The sequence below is a fragment of the Artemia franciscana genome, chromosome 16 (genome assembly GCF_032884065.1).
Source record: "Artemia franciscana chromosome 16, ASM3288406v1, whole genome shotgun sequence".
NCBI lineage: Eukaryota > Metazoa > Arthropoda > Branchiopoda > Anostraca > Artemiidae > Artemia > Artemia franciscana.
This window is the reverse complement of record NC_088878.1, coordinates 36086785-36106750: the sequence shown is the minus strand read 5'-3', so window position 1 is coordinate 36106750 and position 19966 is coordinate 36086785. Positions and strand designations below refer to the sequence as shown.

The 19966-nt window shown below is 34.4% G+C and overlaps 1 protein-coding gene across 1 annotated transcript in view; it reads left to right on the top strand.

Moving 5' to 3' along the window:
- Positions 1 to 19966, top strand: part of LOC136037398 (uncharacterized) — a 154314-nt gene that overhangs the window by 46027 nt on the left and 88321 nt on the right. Inside the window, exons 3-4 of the mRNA XM_065720143.1 lie at positions 10455 to 10531; positions 17865 to 17983. Coding sequence (XP_065576215.1) covers positions 10455 to 10531; positions 17865 to 17983 — 196 coding nt within the window. The remainder of the gene's footprint in view (positions 1 to 10454; positions 10532 to 17864; positions 17984 to 19966) is intronic.

Sequence of the window (19966 nt, the reverse complement as noted above, 5' to 3'; positions counted from 1 at the left end):
TTGGGACGAAATTTAAGCTTTAGTGTAAAGAACGAGGTACTGACGAGGGGGCGAACCCCCTCATATATGTAATAAAAACATGAGAATACAAAAGTTGTTTACGTAAGCTAATTTATAAGTTACGTATATCTTTTACTAATAAAAAGATTCGTAAAAAATGGAAAGTTCTAGTTGCCTTTTTAATTAATCAAAACATCGGAGGGCAACTAGGCTTCCTCCCCCGCTGTTTTTTCTCAAAATCATTCGATCAAAATTATGAGAAAGCCATTTAGCCAAAAAAAAAAAAAAAATATGCAAATTTCGTTTTAATTATTCCTCTGCGGAGAGCCAAAATCAAAACATGCATTGATTCAAAAATGTTCAGAAATTAAATAAAAAAATAAGTTTTTTTAACTGAAAGTAAGGAGTGACATTAAAACTTAAAACGAACAGAAATAACTCCGTATATGAAATGTGTTTTCCCCTCCGCAATTCCTCGCTCTTTACGCTAAAGTTTGACTCTTTTCCACAATTCTAATTTTTAAAACAATTAAAATTTTTAGCGTAAAGAGCGAGGGATTGCGGAGGGGAAAACACATTTCATATACGGAGTTATTTCTGTTCGTTTTAAGTTTTAATGTCGCTCCTTACTTTCAGTTAAAAAAACTTGTTTTTTTTTTATTTATCAGTAAAAGCACCGAATATAAAACCCATTCGGAATATAAAACCCATTCGGTAACAATGTTTTGGAGGACAATGGCCTCGAGACCGGAAGAGAGAGTAAATTCAAATTCAGAAGAAATTCATAACTCAAATTATTTGAGGGTTTACACTGGTTCCAGACAAGTAAAATCCATTAAGTTTAAAGTTACCCATCAAAAGCTAAGATTGCAACCTATGATAAAATTTATTCATCATGAAATACACACACAATATTATATTTTACCATCCCCCTAAAGGCTCATTGGCCTGTAAAGAAGGGGGAAGACAAACGAGTCACTTACTCAGAGAAGTAAAAAAAAATCACTTACTCACAGAGAGAAGAGCAAAAAGAAGAAGTACAATAAAGTATAAATAATATAAAAACTATAGAAAGCAAAACTAAATAGATTGAATAGACTAAATTAATTAAGTAGGTTAGTAGATTAAATAGACTTCAATAGAATAATAATAATATATATAATATATATATAATATATAATTATATATTATATATTAATATATTATATATTAATTATATATTATTATATAATATATTATATATAATATATATAATAATATATATAATAATAATAATATATATATATATATATATATATATATATATATATATATATATATATATATATATATATATATATATATATATATATATATATATATATATATATATATATATATATATATATAATGAATAGATAAAACAACATCTAAGAAGCCAAAGAATTTTTAACAACTTTTTTGAACAAACAGAATGAGTGGCACATTCACGATTGTTTAAGCGATTCCTATGAAGATCACACCATCAAACTAATCAGTTTCAACCCCCTATCTGTAAAAACACAAAACTTTTCTACTTTTTGAAGAAGGATGGTTCCGCGTGCGTGTTTTTTCGTCAATTGGTCAATTTTCGTCAATTTTTTCGGCAAATCGGAAATTTAGTTTTCTTGTGCTCTTTTTTAGGTACTAAGCATAATTAACATATTGGCCTCATCCAATTTATTTTTATTTGATCCTGAAAACAGCTACTGTTCATTCAGTTATCTACCTATAAACATTGCGAGGGGTATCTACCCTCCAATTTTAAATCATTTTGAGGAATATTTTCCTTTTAAGTCCACCATTAAGAAGTTATTGGAATTAGTTGCAAAGAGGTGTATACATATCCGAGTGTTTAGAGGTGGTGGTTTAAAGTTATTTCCCCAAGACCAAACGAAGACAAAACTCGAAAAATGTTGTCTAGAATTTTCTTCAGCATCCTGAGTCTTTGCCTACTTTCCACTACCTTGTGATTATCTCAAATCACCACATTTACCGCATAGTTTTGGCACGCTTTGCACGGCACAGCGTTGCATGTGTTTACAGCGTTGCATTATGGCAAGCATTACAACGCTTGCCGTAAGTCCGACACGGTTGGCAGACTTTCGCCATCCTTGGAACATGCCACTTGGTGTACGTAGTTGCTGATAATCATAGGTCCCTCACAACACCCAGGCACCCAACACCAACTCACATGCCATAAATTTTGTAAAAGCAGGAGCAACCTTTTTGTTCGCAATAAATATTGCAAAACCATTCAAATGACATAATCGCACTTACGAAATGAGTAAAACACTAAAATTGAGAAATAAAACATAATAGGATAATAATAATAAATGCCACTGGTAAAGCCACTGGCGTGTTTTTACGACTTCTCTTTTTTTTGTCGGGTATCGGCATGGGTTCTCAGAGCGTAGCTAGCGACCAAGGGTGGACAATGCTCAGGGGCGCGTATTTGTAAAAAAGCAGAGGAGCTGGGTGCAAATTTAATTTTAAGATTCTAATGGGGGAGGGGGTAATTTTGTCGTTTTTTGATTTTTTTTTTAAATTGAAATACTTGCAAGTGTCTTTCAATGAAAATTTTCTAAAAAAATATTTTTCAAAATTTAGGGTGGCAACTACTTTGCCCAATTGGACCACATGGTAGCGCCTCCCTCCCATTGGAAAAGATATGCAATCCTAGAAAAATCATAAAAGAGGGTATAAAACTAGGTTCTTGGAATTTTGCGTCTTTGCCTTTTGTCTTTTTTTTTGCATTTTGCCTTTGGTCTTCGGGCTGGACCTTTACTTCACGGGCAGGGACATTTACAAATATTGATATTTAATGTTTAATTATCTGTGAGAACCAATTATAAATTTTTCCATGTTCGCCATTCAATCAATAAATGCTGAAGATTACTGTAGATATTAGTATTAGTACTACTAAGTATTTATTACTACTTTGACTTTTGTTTACACAATAAACAAAAATATAAACTATTATAGATATAAATCACTACGCTAGAGAAAAATTTAACTATATAAACATTCCTAAAGACATCCTAAATTAAAAATTAAATTAAAAAAACTATTTTTTTAGCTGAAACTAAGGAGCGACATTAAAACTTAAAACGAACAGAAATTACTCCGTATATAAAATGGGTTGTCCCCTCCGCAATCCCTCGCTCTTTACGCTAAAGCTTTTAATTGTTTTAAAAAGTAGAATTGTGGCAAAGAGTCAAACTTTAGCGTAAAGAGCGAGGGATTCCGGAGGGGACAACCCATTTTATATACGGAGTAATTTCTGTTCGTTTGAAGTTTTAATGTCGCTCCTTGCTTTCAGCTAAAAAAATAGTTTTTTTTAATTTAATTTTTGAACGTTTTTGAATTAATGCATGTTTGGTTTTGGCTCTCCGCACATAAATTATTAAAATGAAATTTGTATATTAATTCTTTTTTTGGCTAAATGGCTTTCTCTTAGTTTTGATCAGACGATTTTGAGAAATAAGGGGTGGAGAAGGAGGCCTAGTTGCCCTCCAATTTTTCGGTTGCTAAAAAGGCAACTAGAACTTTTAATTTTTAACGAACGTTTTTATTAGTAAAAAATATACGTAACTTATAAATTAGCAACTTACGTAACAAACTTTCATAATCTTATATTTTTGTTATGTATACAAGGGGGTTTGTATCCTCGTTAATACCTCGCTCTTTACACTAAATCTTAAGTTTTGTCCCAATTCTTTAAGAATGACCCCTGAATCAGAAAGGCCGTAGAATAAATAGTTGAAATTACTAAAAATACTTTAGCATAAAGAGCGACGTATTTATCTCCTCCTAAATACCTCGCTCTTTATGCTAAAGTATTTTTAGAACCCCTCATATGCGTAATAATCTCTGTTCGTTTTAAGTTTCAATGCTACTCCTTCCTTTCATTTGAAAAAACGTTTTCATGTTTATTTTTCATTGTTTTCTTATAGTAATGCTAGAAAATCATGCGCCCTTTTCATTGAATTTTTCTTCCCCCATGACAGATTCCTCCAAGGAAAGATCCTCCGACATAGCCCCCTCCCCTCAGCCCCATCATTGTTTTCTTATAGTAATGCTAGAAAATCATGCGCCCTTTTCATTGAATTTTTCTTCCCCCATGACAGATTCCTCCAAGAAAAGATCCTCCGACATAGCCCCCTCCCCTCAGCCCCACCCCCCAAACAAAATAAAATCCCCCTGAAAACGTCTGTACACTTCCCAATAACCATTACTATATGTAAACACTGGTCAAAGTTTGTGACTTGCAGCCCCTCCCCCAGGGATTGTGGGGGAGTAAATCATCCCCAAATACATAGTTATTATGGTTTTCGACTATGCTGAACAAAATGGCTATCTCAAAATTTTGATCCGTTAACTTTGGGAAAAAAATTAGCGTGGGAGGGGGCCTAGATGCCCTCCAATTTTTTTGGTCACTTAAAAAGGGCACTAGAACTTTTCATTTCCGTTAGAATGAGCCCTCTTGCGACATTCTAGGACCACTTGGTCGATACGATGACCCATGAAAAAAAAACAACAAAAAAAAACAAACAAATAAACACGCACCCGTGATTTGTCTTCTGGCAAAAAATACAAAATTCCACATTTTTGTAGATAGGAGCTTGAAACTTCTACAGTAGGGTTCTCTGATACGCTGAATCTGATGGTGTGATTTTCGTTAAGATTCTATGACTTTTAGGGGGTGTTTCCCCCTATTTTCTTAAATAAGGCAAATTTTCTCAGGCTCGTAACTTTTGATGGATAAGACTAAACTTGATGAAACTTATATATTTAAAATCACCATTAAAATGCGATTCTTTTGGTGTAGCTATTGATATCAAAATTCAATTTTTTAGAGTTTTGGTTACTATTGAGCCGGGTCGCTCCTTACTACAGTTCGTTACCACGAACTGTTTGATAAAAACCTAAAAAACCTACATAAATGCTCCTAGAAACATCCGACACTAATTAAAATAATAATGAAAGGGAAAAAAAAGAATCACCTTCTCTCAAAACCCCCAGGGTAACAAACCTCAACCAAATACAACTCCTTCCACCGCAGCCCCTTCAACCCACTCCCCCCTCCAGCCCTATAACCCACTTCAATTCCCCCTCCCCCAAATAAAAACAACTCATTCCCCAACAAATACTCTTTTAATCTTTTTTTAAGCTGTGGGAGGTGCTCAGCCTCTCTAACAATCATCGGAAGTGAATTCCATACAGAAGGGCCAAGATACTTCAAAGTAAAACAACATCTTACACTATTTTGAATATCAACAACCAAGTAAACCGTATCATCTTGTTTCATGCTCATGAACAAAACTTCTAAAACGGTAAAACTCATTAAAAGTTTCTGGGACTAGATTATGCACATAATTAAACACAGACTCCGCCGCTTGGTAGTCCTTTATCTGTCCAACATTGAGTAGCCTTAGAGACTTAAAGCATGTACTTGATCTCGAGTCACTGCATATTCTTTCGTGTGCATGTTTTACTTTTTCTCAGCTTCATTGTGACCTCCCCCATCCCCTAAGTGTTCCGCCATCTTTCACCTCAGACTTAAAGCATGTACTAGATCTCGAGTCACTGTATATTCTTTCGTGTGCATGTTTTACTTTTTCTCAGCTTCATGGTGACCTCCGCCATCCCCTAAGTGTTCCGCCATCTTTCACCTCTGATCAGAATAATTATAATTTTCGCAGTACCAAAAATCATATTCAAGTTCCTTTTACTCCTTGTGTAAGGTCAGATTTTGATCCTTCAATTGCGAGTTATGTTGTATGGAATAAGTTGCCCGAATCAGCTCGAAAGTGCCATTCATTCGGTTTGTTCAAAAAAATTAATAAAATTTCTTTGGCTTCTTAGAAGTTATTTTATCTATTTTTATATGTATATAGATAGATAGATAGATAAGGGTATTTCAAAAACCTGTGGGCCATATACACAAGAATATAAATAAATAACAAACAAGCAAGGAAATTAACAACAGTACGAACACGCACAAAAAACAAAATTCAACGCAAAAAGTACCTAATCTAACTACAAAAGAAATTAATCATATAGAACATTTTCTTCTTATTAAAGATTTATCTATATATACTCCCACTCGAAATATTGTGGTTGGGTTACTATTTTGTAGAATACCCGGAAGCATCAAATTAACCCCATGCAAATAAATTTCCCGTAAATCCAAGAGCACCGGGCATTTCCGGAGAAAATGATCCAAGTCTTCATCATCATCTTTACAAAGGAGACAAACATACCGCCTATCAGGACCAACTATCATTTTATTTTTGTCGAACGTTTTGGAAGACAATAAGCTGAATCCAACGACGTAGAATCATAGCCGGTAAGTTAAATTTAAAATAAACTTCCTCCCCAAAACTAGGTTTTGCCTGATTATAATGTTGCAGGGTTGTAGAATCAAAAACCAGCCCTTGCCAATACTGAATTTCTTGACACTCTAATATAAATCGTACCTGGCTTTCTAAATTTGTTGGTACATCACGAGAGCAAAGACCATTATTCCATAAATAAGGCATTCCTACTTTTTCTAGTAATGATTTAATTTGGGATGGCCACGAGGTTTTTAAACCACATTTCAACATCTCTTCATATGCCGCTCTTACTAGTCTATCTTCACTACTCTTAGTTAACTTCAGCCAGAATCTAAGCATTAAAATATAACTACGTAGCTTTAAAGAAAACAGGCCCATATCACCTTTCAGAATCTGTGAATGAGTTGTCTGATGTAGACCAAACACTCTTTTATAATACTGGAGCTGAAGGGACTCCAATTGCTGCACCGTTTCTCCACCCCATATCTCTGGTCCATATTCTATCATGTGTGTATATATATGAATATTTATGTATGTATATGTATATATATATTTATTATTATTTCAATGGAATCTATTTTATCTACTGATCTACTTATTTATTTTAGTCTATTCAATCTATTAGTCTATTTAGTTTTGTTTTCTATAGTTTTTATGGCACTTGGTATTAACCAAGTGACATATAGCAATCGCCAATTCTGTCGGTCTGTCTGTCTGTCCGTCCAAAACACTTAGAGTGGAGGGATCGGGATGAAACTTGGTGGGAAAAATAAACAAGAGTGCTAGATACATGATTGACATAAACGGAACGGATCCGCTCTCTTTGGGATAGTTGGGGGGGGGGGTTATTTCTGAAAAATTAGAAAAAAATGAGGTATTTTTAACTTACGAACCGGTGATCGGATCTCAATGAAATTTGATATTTAGAAGGATATCGTGGCTCAGAGCTCTTGTTTTAAACCCGACCAGATCTGGTGACATTGGGGGGGGGGGAGTTGGGAGGGGGAAACCTAGAACTTGAAAAACACTTAGAGTGGAGGGATCGGGATGAAACTTGGTGGAAAAAATAATCACGAGTCCTAGATACATGATTGACATAACCAGAACGGATCCGCTCTCTTTGGGGTAGTTGGGGGAGGGGTTAATTCTGAAAAATTAGAAAAAATGAGGTATTTTTAACTTACGAACGGGTTATCGGATCTCAATGAAATTTGATATTTAGAAGAATATCGTGTCTCAAAGCTCTCATTTCAAATCCTGACTAGATCTGGTGACGTTGGGGGAAGTTTGGGGTGGGGAACCTAAAATCATGGAAAACGCTTAGATTGGAGGGATCGGGATGAAACTTGGTGGGAAAAATAAGCAGAAGTCTTACATACGTGATTTACATAATTGGAACGGATCCGATCTATGGGGGGGGGCGGTTAATTCTGAAAAATAAGAGAAAATGATGTATTTTTAACTTACGAAGGAGTGATCGGATCTTCATGAAACTTCATATTTAGAAGGACCTCGTAACTCAGATCTCTTATTTTAAATCTCAACCGGATCAAGCGTAATTGGGGGGGGGGCAGTTGGGGGGGACCGGAAATCTTAGAAATTACTTAAAGCGGTGAGATCAGGATGAAACTGGATGGGAAGAATAAAAACCTGTCTAAGATACGTGACTGACAGAACCGGACCGGATCTGCTCTCTTTCGTGGAATTGGAGGGGGGGGGGTAATTTTGAAAATTGAGGTATTTGTAACTTACGAAAGGGTGACCAGATCTATTTGATGTTTAGAAGGATCTTGTGCTTTAAAGTTCTTATTTTAAATTCCGACCAGATCCTATGACGTTGGGGGGAGTTGGAGGGGGAAACTGGAATTCTTGGAAAACGTGAAAATTGGGGTATTTTTATCTTACGAATGGATGATCGGATCTTAATGAAATTTGATTTTTAGAAAGAATTCATGTCTAAGAGCTCTTATTTCAAATCCCGACCAGATCGTTTGACATTGGGGGGAGTTGGAGGGGTAAATCTTGGAAAAACACTTGGAGTCTAGGAATCGGGATGAAGCTTGGTGGATAGAATAAACAAATATCCTTGATACGTGATTGACAGAATCGTACTGGATTCGCTCTCTTTGGGGGAGTTGGGAGGAGGGGTTCAGTGATTTGGCGAGTTTGGTGCTTCTGGACGTGCTCGGACGATGAAAATTGATAGGTGTGTCAGGGAGCTGCACAGTTTGACTTGATAAAGTCGTTTTCCCAGATTCGAGCATCTGGGGGGCTAAAGGGAGAGGAAAAATTAGAAAAAATTAGGTATTTATAACTTACGAGTGAGTGATCGGATCTTAATGAATTTTTATATTTAGAAGGACATCGTGACTCAGAGCTCTTATTTTAAATCCTGACCGGCATTAAGCCTCTTATTTTCCTTTTTAAACCAATCTATTGATTCATAGAATTTTGTTAGAGCTCATACCATATGATCTCTTGGCTCTTAGCTCTTCTTGCCTCGTCACAAGTGCCATATGAGCTCTTAGCTCTTGTTATTTTATTTATTTTTTCTTTTCTTCTCTTTTTTGCTCTTCTCTCTGTGAGTAAGTGACTCGTTTATTTTTCTCTTTCTTTACAGGCCAAAGAGCCTTTGGGGGAACAGTAAAATGTAATATTGACGTGTGTTTCGTGACGAATAAATCTTATCTTCTATCTCTTAAGGTGTCTTTAACAGTTTTTACGTACTTCCCAATTATTCTTGCTGCTCCAAACTAAACATCCGTATGATATATACGGGTAGATAAGTTAATACTAAGTATTAGTAGTGAGATCTTTATATTGGTTTTAAAATTAAAGTTTTACAGGCCACTTCTGGTGTGGCAAAACGTATATTCAATACCTAAGAGGGGGATTTCTTTGCTTTTTCAATTTTTTTCAGTGGAAATACCCGAAAATATTATTTTTCCATGAAAATTTTTTTAACGTAGTTTTTTTAACGTTACATTTTTTTTTAACGTAGAAGAAAGTGCTCCTCCGTCCCAGTTCCGGATCGACGTGCCTTACAGAACCTTTGACTTTCTAGAATTCATTGCTACCCATAGACAAATCCTAAAACAGAATGTAAAGCTAGATTCTTACACATTTGAGTCAATTATCGGTTCCCTCGTCTTGGTTGGACCTTTACTTCAGGGATACGGCCATTTACGAATATGGAGATTTGCTACTTAGTTATTTGTGGAAACAAAAATAAATTTTTCCATGTTCGCAATTCCACTACTTTAGGGTTTATATACCCTCTGATACAAGCAATTTTGCTCGACCCTGCAGCTGTAAGTTGTACCAAATTGACAATACCGTCGGATTGTCAATCCGATACCGTCAATCACAATAATAATTGTCAATAATATTGTCAATCACAATACCGACGATACTATTATCGTCGGATTCATTAGTTTCAGATCTATCCGTTCATCGAACCGGAAATATAATATTATTTCGACTTTTAATTGGAGAAGCATCTGCACTTGCTTATAAAACAAGAAAAATCGCTTTTTTCAATTATCTTCAACTACTAGTACGTGAATTCTCAATATGAAAAGCCCTTTAAACCAAATTTTAAAAATGTGGTTTGGTAGGTGAATAGGACTGAATATCAGCGATGAAATGATGCCAAAGTTGCTCTCTTTCGTTGATATATATATAAACCGTAGAAGCAGGGCTGTATCCAGGATTTTTTTCGGGGGATGTTTTACAAGAGAATTTTTTTAGTGGGGGGGGGGATGGTTATAAAAACTTTAAAAAATAAATCAAAAATGTATTTATATTCATTTTTGTTACGTTTTTTACGAGTCGGACAAACATTTTGGGTGGTGGGGGGCTCAAATCCCCTAAACGCACTGGATACGACCTTGTGTAGATACGAGTTGAAAAATAACATACCAAAAATTGCAAAGGGAACATAAACCTTAAGAGTTCTTACAGCCAATAATGTTAAATTAATTCAGGGTGAATTCAATCAGTTGATTGAATTCAACCGTATTAGTGGTGAAGATTATTGCCAGTTATGTTAACAGTGAGATCTTTAGATTGGTTTTAAAATTTGTATTTTTCTAGGTCACTTCTGTTGATGATGATTGTAGTATGGCCAAAAATAAGAATTTTAAAAGTCAGTCTGCGTGGGATCTTCGAAGGTAGGCTCCTTTCGCTTCTAATTATTCTTTATTTGTTTATTTGTTTACAGATCTACTTTATTTTTACTTTATTACTTTATTATTACATTACTTTATTATTATTTACTTATTATTATTTATTATTATTTATTTATTATTATATTATTTTGTATTATTATATTATATTATTTATTATTATTATTGTTTATTATTATTTATTATTATTATTATTTACTTTATTATTACATTATTACTTTATTTATTTGTTTATGAATTTAAAGCACCAAGGCCATTGTAAAAGAAACCTGATTTTTGAAATTGGTTAAGTGGAAACGTAAAACAACCAGTGTCAGGGGAACGAGCTTCGCTCTGTGAAAAGAATGACTTTTTTTGTGAAACAAACTTGATTTCTTTTTATTTAATTCGGCCAACCTTTTTGCGCAATTCAACTGACAAATTAATCTATACTATTGACAGTAAAATCAAATTGCAATGTGTTTTTTAAAACTTTAGCACATACACTCATCTCCAGAAAAATCTGTTATAAATATAAACTAGCGCTTTACTGAAAACACAAAGCAATATAGGAAGTTTGGTACAGTAAAAGCAAATCTAGGTTTCAGGTATTGATGCAACCACGATTTTTCCAAAATTAGAGCCCTAGATGAACTTTCCGAAAGTCGCGGCCTATGTAGATGGTTGTTCCACTGTGAAAAAAGATATGAAAATTGGTAGCCAGTTTATAGGAAAATAAGAAATGTATGTATAAATGTATATACAAGGTCGTATCCAGGGGGGTTGGGGGTTTGACCCACCACCCCCCGAAGTTTTTCCTGACTCGTAAAAACGTAACAGAAATGAATATATATTGTGTGTTCTGAAGTTTTTTGTGTTATATATATATATATATATATATATATATATATATATATATATATATATATATATATATATATATATATATATATATATATATATATATATATATATATATATTTATATGTTTATATATATATTTATATGTATATATTTATATATATATATATATATATATATATATATATATATATATATGTATATATTTTTATATATATATATATATATATATATATATATATATATATATATATATATATATATATATATATATATATATATTTATATATATATTTATATATATGTATATATATTTATATATTTATATATTTATATATATATATATATATATATATATATATATATATATATATATATGTGTATATATATATATATATATATATATATATATATATATATATATATATATATATATATACATATATATAAATATATGTATATATATATATATATATGTATATATATACATATATATATATATATATATATATATATATATATATATATATATATATATATATATATATATATATATATATGTATATATATATATATATATATATATATATATATATATATATATATATATATATATATTTATATATATATATATACATTTCTTGTTACTAATTCCTCGTTATGCTTTTTGGAAACAAAAATGGTTTTTAGGTCCTTTCGGGTATTATGGTGAAACAAAACGTGGACAGAATACGTAATAAAGTCCATCATAGACGAAAAGAATAAAATTCATTTTAATTGACGTGTCTAGTTTTTCTCTCGTTTTTTCGCACTCGTCTCTTAGGAGCAAAGTATTTTATTGATCTGTTGACGTCCGATAAATGGATTCGAGTTTCGAAAACTTAAGCTGCAAAAAAATGGTGACAGATGGTGCCAAATATTTGGTTTTGAAGGACCACGATACAAAAATACAACATTTTTGTCCCCCCTTGAACCCATGTTTGGTCTATTCACTGTCTGGAAACCGCGATGAAACTTCGATTTTCTAGGATTTTTCTTTTAGGTTGTTTGGAAATTGTGAAGTTTTTAAGGCACTATCACGCTTCTGTCGGAGTTGCCAAGTTGAACCGGTAATAGTAAAATTGGTTTGTTAAGTATTAGCACAAGTATCCTCCGAAAAAATTGAATTCCCAATTTTTCTGATTTTTATTTAAAGATATAAAGGGTTGTGTAAGCTTCCTCTTATTGTTTTGGCACTTAAATAAAATCCATCATAAAAAAAACAACAAAATTCACTTTCAGACCCCTACCCCCACAATGAACTTGTGTTGACTGGCACTTAGCCTATACATTTTTGTTTTGCGGGTGGGGCAATTCCGACAAAATCGATAAAAAAAGATATTTATACGAAACATAATACTGATCAGACGGAAAACGGAAGGGCGAGGAGGTAGCTCTAAGGGATGTACACAGAAAGCTCCTTGAGGTGCACTCCACCCCCCAGAACTTTGAGTTTTTTTCAACTTATTAAGAAACATATATAGACCATTACAAATATAAATTCCTATGATGAGAAACAAATTGCTAATGTATAGCAATTACCTACATAAGCGTTCCTTGAAACATCCTTAACGATTTTTAAGAAAAAGGAAAAAACAACCACCTTCTCCCACACGTCCCCAGCACAACAACCACCGTCATATACAACTCCAGCACCTCCCCCTTCTACACACTCCTCCCCAGTCCTGTACCTCGTCTCACCGCCCCCCAGAAAAAAAAACAAATCTAATTCCCCGAGAAATAGTCTTTTAATACCCGCCACAAAACCTTAGTTTCCTTGGATTTCTGGGCAGTTTTATTCAAGTTATCAAATGATTTTTTTTGTTCTCTTTCTCTCCCTCTAAAAGTGTCATTATTAGTCACATTTACCCCATAAAAAGTTCCTGCGTACAGACGTCTTTTCTGCGTCTTAAAGCCGTGTCCCCTTATTTACGTTTTTGTTGCAGTACCTACTCTCAAAATCATGAGATTTTTATAATTAGATATATTTTTCATCATTTGAACCGTCATCTGTGGTCAAGTACCCAGGGGAAGGGAGAGGTCTTGGCCAGGGAAGTATGCAAGGGCTCTCAAGGCCCGTCTCCGTAAAATTCTAAAATTTCCCGAATAAGTTCATGTCCTTTTATTCAATGAATATAAGAAACTCTATAATCCAAAAAAAGATCCCAAAAAGCCGAGAGGCCCATTAACTGGGGAAAAAACACTAAAAATGTATCATTTGCAGGTTAGTGAAATAGACAAAATAAATAAAGACAAAATAAATTTTTATTTAGAGAAAAATAAATAAGAAGTACTGCTTACACGAATGCTTGAGCAGTATTTCAGCGCTTCTCATTCATCAACTGAAGTTTGTTTTTTGCTACTCCCCGCTCCCCCAAGATTCTTGTGTACGCGCCTGGTCGTGGCTACCCCCAAATCATCTGGATTTTAAAATTTTGTTTTTTTGTGCTATTTTGTATAGCATGCCTGGTATACAGTCATGCGTCCCTGTCTAGACCTTTATTTTATCCTAATCTCAGATTGAACAAAAGAACCGCATTCCCTGAAATTCAACCTTTTTATGTCTTGCTGTTTGCAGGCCAAGTAAGAGTCGTTGATTTATGGTTGTAGGCCGTCCCGTTTGACACTTCCCACGGATACTTAAAGGATAAGTCCTTCAATAAAAATAATGTCTGGATAATAATTTCGTCACAACCAGAGCAATAAGCACTGGTAAGGAACTAATTGATTTCTAGTCTCATAATTTTGATTCTCTGATTTTTTTTTTCTTGGTCATCTGCTTACCAGGAACATGAACTATGAAATTTCTCGGACGGGCAAATACACAAGAAGGAAGGGATATGTCTCATTTTTTTATGTACAGCAATTTTTAGGTATGGCACAGTGTCGTATTGGCAATAGAGTTGCCACAATGGCCAGTTCCTGAAGTGCTAAAATTGCCCAAATGCTGGTGCTATACGGTGACTTACGGTGCAACAGTTAAAACAATTACGGTAAAATTGTAGTTTAGTGACTTCTTGCTATGATTAGGGAAAGGGGTTAGGCTAGGAAAATGAGACTTTTAGGGATGGGTCTACAGTCTAAAGTATGCCCCGGGAAGGTATTTTGAAGTACCTACCTCCACTCCCTCTCCCTCTAGAGGGTCCTGACCTTTGATGACCTTTATAAATATGTGTGTTATAAAATTGAAACCTTGCAAAATAGATCTTCTGCTTGAATGAAGCACAATAAAATTGTTTTCAGCTTCACAACTTTGCTTAATCCCAATTTATAAGGTTTTAAAGATATGCAAATACATTTCCTAAATTTTGTAAAAAAAACAAAAATTGATATGGCTCAGAATTCTACTCAAATAACAGGAATTGCATTTTCAGAACTAAAGGCAGAGAAAAAGCACCAGTCTGAGACTCGATTTTAGACAAAATTAACTTAAAAAAACAAGATTTTTCGTTGAAAAGTAAGGAGCAGCATTAAAACTCAAAACGAACAGAAATCATTACGTATATGAGGGGTTTACCCCCTCTTCAACACCTTGCTCTTCACGCTAATTTTTTTTAGTACTTTAAAAAAGTTTATTTCCTCCTCCCCACGGATATAACCTTTAGATAATTCAATCCTGGTGAAAATTTACCCTAGAAAATTATCCTTTGAGTTGGCAAAGAGAAAGAAAGACGCAAGAAGAATTTCATATTGGAATTCTGACAAAATCCCCCAATATAAAAATTGCCCTGAAAAATGTACCCCTTGGAAACTTCCTATCCCGTGTAAAATCCTCCCTGTGGAAAACTCAGCCCCCGCCCCCACCCCCGAATCAAACCCAATAGCAAATACTATACGCAAAAAATGGACAAAAATTTGTAACTTAAGAGACCTTGTTGGTTCTTTTAAAATATAGTTATTGTGCCTTTTAGCTATGCTGAACAAAATGGCTATCTGAAAACTTTGATCGGGCGGTTTTGAGAAAAAAGGGGTGTGGATGGGGGCTTAACTGCCCTCTAATCTTTTTGCTCACTTAAAAAAGGAGCTAAAACTTTTAATTTCCGTTCGAGTGAGCCCTCTCCCGATTTTTTAAAACCACTGGGTCGATAAAAAACCAACAAAATTCCATATTTTAGGGGGCGAATCCCCTTTTTTCGAAAATTCGGCAAAGTTTCTCAGGCTCGTAACCTTTGTTGGGTACATAATGAATTGCATACGGATATTTTTGGGTGTCCTTTTGACTGATCGTATTTCAAGGAGTAAGCTGTACGAAAAATTTGGTTCTATCCCATTTTCTTGGGCTATTAAATAAAAAAAAAAACAAGCTCTTTACACTGAAAGTTAGGAGCAATATTAAAACTTAAAATGGACAGAAATTATTACGTATACGAAAGGATTGCCCCCTTCTCAACACCTCGCTCTTCACGCCAATGCTCTTCGGCATTAAAAAAAGTTACTTATTGTTCTAGTTAAACGACCCTTTTGTTTCAGAAGTCATTTTCAAAAAAATGGCACACAATTTAGACTATAGCGTAAAGAGTGAGGTTTTGAGGAGGGGGCAACCCATCATATAAGTTATAAATTCTGTTCGTTTTAAGTTTTAATTTTGCTCCTTACTTTCAGTTGAAAAACCTTGTTTTTTTATATTTAATTTCTGATTATCTTTTAAACAACGCCAGGAAATCTGGCTCCACCTCCAGTGGAAAATATCCCTTCCCACGGAAATATCTTCTGGACAGTTCAATCCTGGTGAAAATTACCCTGGACAACTGCCCTTAATACCTCCATGCGTAAAATTAAGTCAGTAAAGAGAAAGCAAGACATCTACAGAAATTGCCTATGGGATCTCTGACAAATTCCTTCAGTATACGATTTCCTCTGAAAATGTCACCCCTGGAAAATCCCCTCTCCATGGAAAATTATCCTCGTGTGAAGTTCCTCACCGACAATTTGCCTTCTCCCTCCCCACCCGAAAAATGTATGCATACTTCCCAAAATACTAATATTATTATAAATAATATATGTAAACAATGGTTAAACTTCATACCTTAAAGACCTTTCCCGAGGGGCTGTAGGGGTTCATGTAATCTCTAAAGACATAGTTATTAGGCCTTTCAACTATGCTGAAAAAATAGCAATCGCTGTATCTGATTATGTGATTTTCATTAAGATTCTATTAATTTTAGGGGGTCTTTCCCCCTTTTTTTCGAAAATCAGGCAAATTATTTCTGGTTCGTAGCCTTTAATGGGTATAACTAAACTTATTATATTTAAAATCGTCATCAAAATCCAATTCTTTTGATATATCTCTTGATATCAAAATTCCGTTTCTTTGTTACCACGAGTTTCGGTTACTATTGAGCCGGGTCACTCCTTACTCACTTTGTTACCACGAACTGTTTGATAATGAGAAAAATGTTGAGATGACCAGGACACGCTTTGTGAATGAAGGATGACAAATTGCCAAAATTGGTCTTCCTCAGCCATCCGTTTTGGGCCAAACGATAAACAGGTCGTCCGCGAATAGGGTGGAAGGAGGTCGTAAGGAAGGATTTATGGGAAATTGGAACTTCTTGGGACGGTAGAAAGAGGGAAGTTTTAAGTAAAAACTCAAAAGGTTTTTGAGGGAAGTTTTGAGAGAAAAATAAGCGCAGCTGTGTTGGTCCTGCGTAGCTTGGTGCTGTTGTGAGTTGTTAGTAGTAATAGTAGCAGTTTTTTCGGGATTAAAAAGCCTGCCTTCTTCAGCTTCGTTAATAACAAGAACTGCTATTTTTACTAGATCCCGACACTTAGAGAAAAACGGTCCATCTAATCTTCGCTGGCCCCGCATGGTAAGAAAATAAGTTTTACATCTTTTTGATATTTTTTTGCTACTGCTTTAGCATAAAGTGGCAAATAATTCCTAACTAATTGTAGTGGCAGCCAAGCTTCTTGGCTGGCACTCTGAAATCTTGTGAATTGTCGACTGTCTCCCACAGTTTTCACATGATTTGTTATTTTTTCACTGATCATCCCTCTGTCGGAACTCAACCCTTTAGAAAACACCGACATCGACACCGACTGATAGTCATAAATTAGTCATAGTCAACTAAATTAGCCGACTGATAGTCATAGTCATAAATTAGAATAATTAAATTCGTATATTGATCTGCCTTTTTTGCCACTTGAGGGTAAGTAGATTCCCTATCTCAACTACTCATTTATGAATTTTAATATTATATGATCTGGCTTGATTTATGATTGAAATTTCTGCTGATACCTCACCATATCTAGCCACAAACACGTGGGAGGATTTTGGGTCCCCTGTACCTTGAGATTTTTATGATTACTGCTGTATTTACTATATCTGTCATATTGCTCTTCTATTTTTTTATTTGCATTTTTCATTCGTGTGTCCCCCAAGTCGCTTACAAAACAGCACCCTTGACGGAAATCGATTTAACGTTAAGAAATATTTTAGGCCTTGGTCCGAAGCATCTTCAAACCGATCCAGCGGTAGTATAGCACCTCATCGACCCAACGGCCCTTGTGAATATTCAGCTGGTGAATCAAGAAGTCATTCTCCTGCACCGAGCATCGGTAAGCTAACTTTCGTAAATGTTTTATAATGTTTTTAAATTCTAGATACATCATCACAAGGTTCCGGTATTTTGAATATAGAACAAGATGAAGGTTATTAAACCTTTAACAAGAAGAAGAACAAGAAGAAGGTTATTGTTCTATAAGAATATAGAACAAGAAGAAGAAGATTATTGGAACACATCTGAAGTTCAGTCGTTTGACTTTGGAGATTCGTCTTTCTCTTATCTTTTTCTTTTAAAGATTTTCTTTCTCTTCTAATATCTATTATCTCTTCTATTATCTTTCTCTTCTAAAGAAACGAACTCTTTGCCACAACTCTGCTTTTTAAAACAATTAAAAACTTTAGCGTAAAGAGCGAGGGATTGCAGATGGGACAACCCATTTCATATACGGAGTAATTTCTGTTCGTTTTAAGTTTTAATGTCGCTCCTTACTTTCACTTTTTCGCTCCTTACAGGGCTTACGCAAGATTGAGAACTTGGAACAAGAGAACTTTGTTTGAGATTAAATAAAAAAACTAATTTTTTTAGCTGAAAGTAAGGAGCGACATTAAAACTTAAAACGAACAGAAATTACTCCGTATATGAAATGGGTTGTCCACTCCGCAATCCCTCGCTCTTTACGCTAAAGCCTTTAATTGTTTTAAAAAGTAGAATTGTGGCAAAGAGTCAAACTTTAGCGCAAAGAGCGAGGGATTGCGGAGGGGACAACCCATTTCATATACGGAGTAATTTTTGTTCGTTTTAAGTTTTAATTGAGAAATAAGGGGTGGGGAAGGAGGCCTAGTTGCCCTCCAATTTTTCGGTTACTTAAAAAGGCAACTAGAACTTTTAATTTTTAACGAACGTTTTTATTAGTAAAAAATATACGTAACTTAAGATTTTTATTTTTAAGATTTTAAGTTTTTATTTTTAAGAGTTAAAGATTTTATATACTTAACTTATATTTTTATTATGTATGCGAGGGGTTTGTACACTCGTTAATACCTCGCTCTTTACACTAAATCGTAAGTTTTGTCCCAATTCTTGAAGAATGATCCCTGAATCAGAAAGGCCGTAGAATAAATAGTTGAAATTACTAAAAATACTTTAGCATAAAGAGCGAGGTATTTATCTCCTCCTAAATACCTCGCTCTTTATACTAAAGTATTTTTAGAACCCCTCATATGCGCAATAATCTCTGTTCGTTTTATGTTTCAATGCTACTCCTTACTTTCAATTGAAAAAACGTTTTCATGTTTATTTTTTCATTGTTTTTTATAGTAATGCTAGAAAATCCTGCGCCCTTTACATTGAGTTTTTCTTCCCCCATGAAATATTCCTACAAGGAAAGATCCTCCCACATAGTCCCCTCCCCTCAACCTCACCCCCCAAACCAAAAAAAAAAACTGAAAACGTCTGTACATTTCCCAATAACCATTACTGTATGTAAACACTGGTCAAAGTTTGTAGCTTGCAGCACCTCCCCCAGGCATTGTGGGGGAGTAAGGCATTCCCAAAGACATAGTTACTATGGTTTTCGACTATGCGGAACAAAATGGCTATCTCAAAATTTTGATCCGTTGACTTTGGGAAAAAATGAGCGTGGGAGGGGGCCTAGGTGCCCTCCAATTTTTTTGGTCACTTAAAAAGGGCACTAGAACTTTTCATTTCCGTTAGAATGGGTCCTCTTGCGATATTCTAGGACCACTTGGTCGATACGATGACCCCTGGGGAAAAGAAAAAACAACAACAAATAAACACGCACCCGTGATTTGTCTTCTGGCAAAAAATACGAAATTCCACATTTTTGTAGATATGAGCTTGAAATTTTTGCTATAGGGTTCTCTGATACGCCGAATGCGATGGTGTGATTTTCTTTAGATTATATGACTTTTAGGGGGTGTTTCCCACTATTTTCCAAAATAAGGCAAATTTTCTCAGGCTCGTAACTTTTGATGACAAAGACCAAATTTGATGAAACTTATATATTTAGAATCAG